This window comes from Lipotes vexillifer, unplaced genomic scaffold, assembly GCF_000442215.2.
Source record: "Lipotes vexillifer unplaced genomic scaffold, Lipotes_vexillifer_v1.1 scaffold458, whole genome shotgun sequence".
Taxonomy (NCBI): domain Eukaryota; kingdom Metazoa; phylum Chordata; class Mammalia; order Artiodactyla; family Lipotidae; genus Lipotes; species Lipotes vexillifer.
The window spans coordinates 1,460,606-1,468,075 of record NW_006783957.1 but is presented as its reverse complement, the minus strand read 5'-3'; the positions used below and the strand labels follow the sequence as shown (position 1 = coordinate 1,468,075).

Below are 7,470 nucleotides of genomic sequence, written 5' to 3'. Positions count from 1 at the left end.
TCCTGCTGAGTTCCTTATGATGTGTGTGGTTAAGTTATTTAACATCAATAAGCCAGTTATTACCCATCCACCAAAAGATGTTAGTGATTGTTGTGAATTAGCAGAGCCTTGGTGTACAGTAAGTACTCAGCAAAGGACTGAACTGGTAAAAGGAATGTGGTAGCATAGAGATAGTAGTAAATCTTGAAGGACATAGCATGAGAACATTTTTAGTGTATCAGAAGAATACTGTATTGGCTTCCTTGGGCTGCCATAACAAATTACTACAACTGAGTGGCTTAAAATAAAAGACATTTATTATCTCACAGTTTGGGGGTCCAGAAGTTCAAATCAAGTTCTGTCGACAGGGCTATGTCCCCTAGAAGGCTAAAGGGGAGGAGTTTTTCTTAACTCTTCCAGGTTCTGCTGGCTCCAGACATTCCTTGGCTTAAAGATGCATAACTCCAGTCTCTGCCTCTGCCTCTGACCTTCTCCTCTGCATCTTTCTCCTCTAAGGATCTTTTTAAGGACACTTGTCATTGGATTTAGGATGATTTTATCTGAAGATCTTTAACTTAATTACATCTGTGAAAACCCTTTTCCAATAAGTAGCCATTCACAATTTCTAGGGATTTGGTGTGGACATATCTTTTGTGGGGGAAGGGCACCATTCAACTCACTACAATTATGAAAGCATTTTCCACCCCTATATTAAATGCCACTTACTAAGTGAACATGCTTTGTAATTTTTAAAATATTAATTATAGGATTACATTTCTGTTTTAAGTGTTAAACTTTGCAGTTAGACCTTACTACTTTATCATGCTATATATCTTTTTGAAGCAAGAAGTTGCACTGGACTGAATTTGTAATGTTATCATTTCATGTATCAATTGTCTATAGCTCTCATCATTGCAAAACCATTTTCCACTTTGCTAAAATGGATTGGCTGAGAAGAAAGATAGCCTAAAAAAGTCATATGTCTCTTAAGGGACTACTCTTATGTTCATGTATATCAATCATGGCTATTCTGAATGCTGATTTATACCAGAATTTCCTTTTCCCCCAGCAAATGTATTCAGAAGCCATCTCTAAGGTACAGATTAAAGTTCTAAAACCTACTTGCTGTTGTGAAACTGATGAGCTATTCATAGAAGCTGCTTGATCAGAGTAAAAGATCTAGTGAAATAAGGGTAGAAAGTCATTCTCAAAATGATACCTGTGAGTAATTGGCCTCTAGATTTCTCACAAATTATCGACATATTAAAAAAGGATATGTTGGAACTATTTGCATATATAATGAAAGAGCTGTTCATATTTAGAAATTTTAAATTTATGTATTTTAATAAATCATTCAGAATAAATTTATGTGCCTACATCGTTAAAATCTGCACAGTATCTTTGGCATATCATTTAGATGAGCAACCCTTTCTACCTGGGTTATTTTATAAGATGTACTTATAAAGGGAGCATTTGGGAACTGTAAATTCAATTGGTGTAAAGTGATAACTTTTATATTACTTAATTTAAAATATAATAAACAGCTGAAAGGAACTCCTTATATGATATGTCTAGAAGAAGGTATAGATTTATTTTATCTCTTTATAATGAAAATGGAGAACGTTATTTCTTTGTTAGAATACCTTACAAAGTCTACATGAAACTATTCAGATTTGTATTTTAAAATGACTAAAGTTGAATAGAACTGCATGTATGTAGAAATTATTGTAAGGAATAAGTATGATATGTTGGGATTTGTAAAGAATGAGCTGTTCTTCTGAAAATTACTGAACGATGTCCATTTATAACATACTAATACCTGCGATTCAAAAGAGGTATACATCAAACATACTAAAGCTAAGATCATGTTAAAATGGAATCCCTTTTCTCAGTCAGAAATTAAAGGGAGTTCCATGGAGCCACCATTACTACCCTCATGTGCCTTTGTGTCTTATAGTTTAGAGTTCTTTTGTTTCTAGCCAATTCATTATACCTATGTATTCTCTCTTTTATAGTTCAGCAGAAGAGCAGTTTCACTGGCAATCACAAGGTAAAGTACAGCTTCTTTTTTTTAATTGAAGTATAGTTGATTTACAGTTTTGTGTTAGTTCCTGGTGTACAGCAAAGTGATTCATATGTGTGTGTGTGTATATATATATATATATATATATATTCTTTTTCATATTCCTTTCCATTGTGGTTTATTACAAGATATTCTACATATTTCCCTGTGCTATACAGTAGGTCCTTGTTGTTTATCTATTTTACATAAAGTAGTTTGTATCTGCTAATCCTAAACTCCTAATTTATCCATCCCCTACCCCCTTTCCCCTTTGGTAACCATGAGTTTGTTTTCTATGTCGTGAGTCTGTTTTCTATTTTGTAAATAAGCTCATTTGTATCATATTTTAGGCTCCACACACAAGTGATATCATATGGTATTTGCCTTTCTCTCTTTGACTTACTTCACTTAGTATGATCATCTCTAGGTCCATCCATGTTGCTGCAAGTGACATTATTTCACTCTTTTTTATGGCTGCGTAATATTCCATTGTATATATATATACGTCCCACATCTTCTTTATCCATTCTTCTGTTGATGGACATTTAGATTGAAAGTACAGCTTCTTGATGAGCATTTATACTTACTGCTACATATATCTCTATTGATTAATTTTCTTGTGAACTTTAGGAAGAGACTTATGAAAATGAATATGACAACACATGACACTAAAATTAGATGAAACTGTTCTGATAGCTCAAGATTTCGTGGGAGTTAAGTTCTCCCAATTCCCTAGGAACTTTATGTTCTTCATGGATACATAGACTTGGCTAGCCTTGGTTTTTAATGGTGGTTGACCAAGGGTTACAATGTGGTATCTAATGAGAATTTCAAAAAGATAATATCTTTGGTTAGGATATTTTTGATTATTAAATGATAGTCTTAAGCTTTAATATTGACATTACCATGTATTTGTTCATGTCTTTAAAATATTATATTTCAGATGGTCAAAAAGATATCGAAGATGAGCTCACAACAGGTCTTGAATTGGTGGACTCCTGTATTAGATCACTGCAGGAATCAGGAATACTTGACCCACAAGACTATTCAACAAGTGAAAGTAAGTCAAATGACAGTTAAGCTTGAAGACAATTAAAGTATAAGAGCATTATGTCATTAATATTATAATATTATTATTATTTATATCATGAGTCATATCTAATAGGACTTCAAGATGTGTTTATCCTTGTTTTATCCATTTCACTCCTCTCTCATCTACTTCCTTCCAACATTACCCCACACTAATTCACATTTGATTAGAAACCCTCTTAAGTCAGTAATTATCATCTAGATTTCTCACCAATTATTGACATATTGGTGATCCTCACCAATTCTCTGATACCCTTTTTGGCGTCTAGAGTAGCACATTGTACGAACGCATCATTTAGTTGTTTAATCAACACAGTGTCTGCTTTAAAGTTAACTATCAATGCTTTACCCATACAGATTATTGTTGGTAGAGATCTTAAACAGTAGAGCAATTATATAACAAAATAGAAAAAAAATGATGTAATATATGCAGTACTATTTAGTACCATGCTATAGTACTATGCAATAACTCCTTCTATTTCTATGTTTAGCTATCTTGCATAGCTATATTAATCTCAATAGAATATTTAAAGATTTCTTTCTTTTACTTAGTTATATATTTTTCAACCAGAGTAGCTGAGGCTTTGAAATTAAAGTTCTATGAATTGAAATGAGCCTCATTTTAATAAATTGTAAAATTCTCTTGACCTATTTTAATAAAATCCCACAAAAAGCTAAACATTAAATCATTAAAATGTACCTTACCCTGATAATTTCTACATGAGAAATCAGTGGAGCATTTTATTCCTTAATTTCAAAAAATAAAATTTCCTTTAATACCCATCAAGGTTTGCTATATAAAAGAAAGATATAAGAGTAAGATAGCATAGTCATCTCAAAACCATTTAATTTATATATTAGTTCATTTCTCTATGATCTTTATAATACCACGACTCTTAGGGTAACATCATCATGAATATCCAGATTTATTTTAACCATATGCATCCCCTTAATAAAACTCCTAAAGTAAGATGCGTGATTTGTATTATACTTGTTCTCTGTGTTTTATATTTTAAAATGTAAGATTGTTACCTCTTTTTTCTCAAAGTCTATAAATATATTTCTTTTGTAGGGGTAGTTGTAGTTAGAACTATATTTAATTAATATTTGAGGCATATGTACTCATTTTATTATAGAGTAAGGAAAGCAGAGATAAAATAATGCGTCTCGGGAGGATGATATTGGCTATCTTATTTTTTATAGAATAATAGAGAAATATATTTTATTATGATTTTAGGAGGGAGATAACCTTTTATTCATAGAAAGTACAGAAAAAAGAAGGAAGAAAAGAGTAAATTAAGAAGCAAATTAAAATAGAAGTGATAAATCAAGTATGTCAATCTAGCACTATATGTAAGCACTGAATTCTCTGAAAAGAATGAAAATTCAAATTTTCAGTAAATGAAAATAAAATAGTGATGTTATGTTTAATATACACACTTATATTAATGAAATAAATGTTGAAATTAAAGGAATAGACAAAGTAGTGACAGCAAATACAGTGAACACAAGGAGTGGGATTGGGAAGAATAATGTGAGGTGATGTAGGCTTTAATGCAGAAGCACTAAGTAGGATCAAAAAGGAATTATCCAGTAAAAATATCTTGTTATAATTATGTGGTAAAATCTGGTGAATATGTATGTGCCAAACAAAATAGCACCTGAATATTAAAAATTATTAAAAATGAAAGAAGGTGATGAAAAATATTGTGAACACTTTTTCTTTTAGTATTCAGAATCAGACTGAATCCCAAAAGAAAAAGCCACAGAAAGTTGGAATAAATAATTAACAAATCAATGCATTAAATAAATTAAAAACATTTTTTGAATAATAATAAACATTTGTTATATATGTCCAAGGAAAATTTATAAAAATTGATCAGCTGATGGACTGTAAAGACAATCCTAAAAATTAAAAAGCGTAGGAAGGCCACATTCTTTGATGATAATTCAGTAAAATTAAAAGTAAATAATAAAATGCTAAGCAAACATATAATCACATTAAAATTAAGAGACATACTTTTGGCTACTGTGAATCAAAACGGAAGCAAAAAGAAAATTACATACTATTTACAAATCAAATAGAATAGCAACATTTTATAATGAAAACATAAGTGTATGGTAAAAAACTGCACTCAGAGGAAATCATAATTTTATTATTAAAAATAAAAGACAAAGTAAAGAGATGTGTATTCATTACTGGGACACCTTAAAAAGAGTTAAATAAACCAAAAGAAGCTAGGAAGATGGAAATACTAGAAGCAATTCAGAGATAAAGTAATATAAAAAAGAGTAGAAGAAATAAATAAATGAATACTAAAAGAGATAAATAAATAGAAAGGATAAGTATATGAACTTTTAAAAAAAATTTAAGTCAATTAATAATCCTGAATTTCTGAATTGAGACACTCTGCTACACCCAGGAGAAGCAGAAAGAACTTTCAGTGTTCACTTTTGTATTTCTGCAGAATGTTTTCAAACACTGTCTACAAAAGATGTATCTTTATTATGGGAAATTTAAATACTCCCGTAAGATTTTTTTGAAATGTATTTGCTAACTGCTGAATTAGTTGGTTTTCAGAAATACTACTTAGTTTATGTTATTAGGTAGTGAATTATCTTTTTGAAGACTCCTAGGATTCTAGTTAATTATTCTTTTTGGAAGGCCCTGCTTCCTTGTTTGAAGATAGGAAAAGAAACAAAGCAAAATTAAAAAACGAACAAACAGACAAAAAACACAGGTGATGAAAATGCCACTTGAAAATTTTATACCAAAAGATCTGAATCACAGTGAAATGTGGAATATTTATGTTCTTATGAAATGTTTGTTCTTAACATTTTCAGAGTCAGTTTAAGACTGAACAAATTGAATAAAGTTTAGGAAGTTAATTTAAAAATATTGAGTAGACAGCTATCATTTGGGGGATCAATTATGGCTAATTTTAAGTACTTAGACTATCATAAATTAAAAATCCTGGGATTCCCTGGTGGTGCAGTGGTTGAGAGACCACCTGCCGATGCAGGGGATGCAGGTTCGTGCCCCGGTCCGGGAAGATCCCACATGCCGCGGAGTAGCTAGGCCCATGAGCCATGGCCGCCGAGCCTGCGCGTCCGGAGCCTGTGCTCCACAATGGGAGAGGCCACAACAGTGAGAGGCCCGCGTACCGCAAAAATATCCTAATTGCTGTTTGTATTTCTATCAGGGTCCAGATGGGAAATAGAGTCTACTCAAAAAAAGTTTAACTGAAGAAAATTTAATTAGGGGACGATTTACAAAGAACTGAGCAAGATTCAGGGAGCAATCAATGCCTGCAGAGGTACTCAGGGGGTAGCAACCGATGGAAACCCTTGCCACCCTTAGTCCCGAAGGAAAAATCGAGGGACTAGTGCCAGTAGAGTCAGGAGGCAAGGCTGGCAGTAGCAGAGAAATAAGTATCCTGGCCTCTCCTCTAACCTCTGATGCCCTTCTCGTGCCTCTCACTGGCCAAGTCCAATCATAAACCAAGTGCCAAGTGACCCTTGTGATACAGCCTCTGTGGGGAGAAGGGTAGAGAATGAATATGTGGAACAAAGAGAATAATCAGCACAACCTTCTACTCAATACTAGAACAATATACGTGTTTATATTTATATAAACATAACACATATATTATGTAATGGCTCTTTGACACGTTTCATATAATTAGCACAAGCCTATGTGATTCTGCTCGTCCCTTGTTTGTGTGATGATTCAATCAATGGACTCATTAGCTAGAACAGACATGAAATAGCTGATGCTAAATTGGACCTGGCACGCTGCCCTTGAGAGCCAGTGTCTTAGTCCTAACCCAAAAGAGACTCAAACAACACGAAATACAGTCTAAAACCAGCTTGAAACATTACTACAATGGCAACCAGTCTCAGCCCCTAAGCACGTAGTACAGAATTTGTTGTTTAAAAGCTTTTGTTATTTTTCTTTCCAAGATCTGATTAAAGTAAAATTTGAATCTTAGTAAACCCATCTTCTTGACCCTAAGGCAAGCAATAACTGCTCTAGTATACAGACTGTAGCGTCCTACAGTTATCAGTGTTCTCCAGCACTTCGCATTTTTTACAAAGTTTTATCGTAAACAGTATGTAAATCATGTGTACAACCTCTGCCAACCACCACTATTTTGTGACTGCTGGCTGTGTAATTTCAATTCTAATAAATATGTGTCATGGAGTCACAAGAATTGCTGCTGCTTTACTGGGAAAAAAAAAGTTATTGACAGAAGCTCAGGGCCATTAGCTTCTCATATAATATACAGCTTGACCTAAACTGCCATGGACCAAGTACCATATTTTTTTTTTTTTTTTTT

General features: G+C 32.9%; 1 protein-coding gene across 3 annotated transcripts in view; it reads left to right on the top strand.

The window, feature by feature from the left end:
- The window catches only part of CTNND2 (catenin delta 2), a 950,773-nt gene that overhangs the window by 506,461 nt on the left and 436,842 nt on the right, over positions 1–7,470 (top strand). For 2 of the 3 annotated variants that reach the window (XM_007456448.1, XM_007456447.1), the window contains 2 exons: positions 1,995–2,029; positions 2,985–3,101. Coding sequence is in view for 2 of the 3 variants with exons in the window: in XM_007456447.1 (XP_007456509.1) it covers positions 1,995–2,029; positions 2,985–3,101 (152 nt within the window). In the remaining variant the exon portion in view is untranslated. Of the gene's footprint in view, positions 1–1,974; positions 2,030–2,984; positions 3,102–7,470 lie in introns of those variants that run through there. The other variant, XM_007456446.1, reaches the window with a different exon arrangement.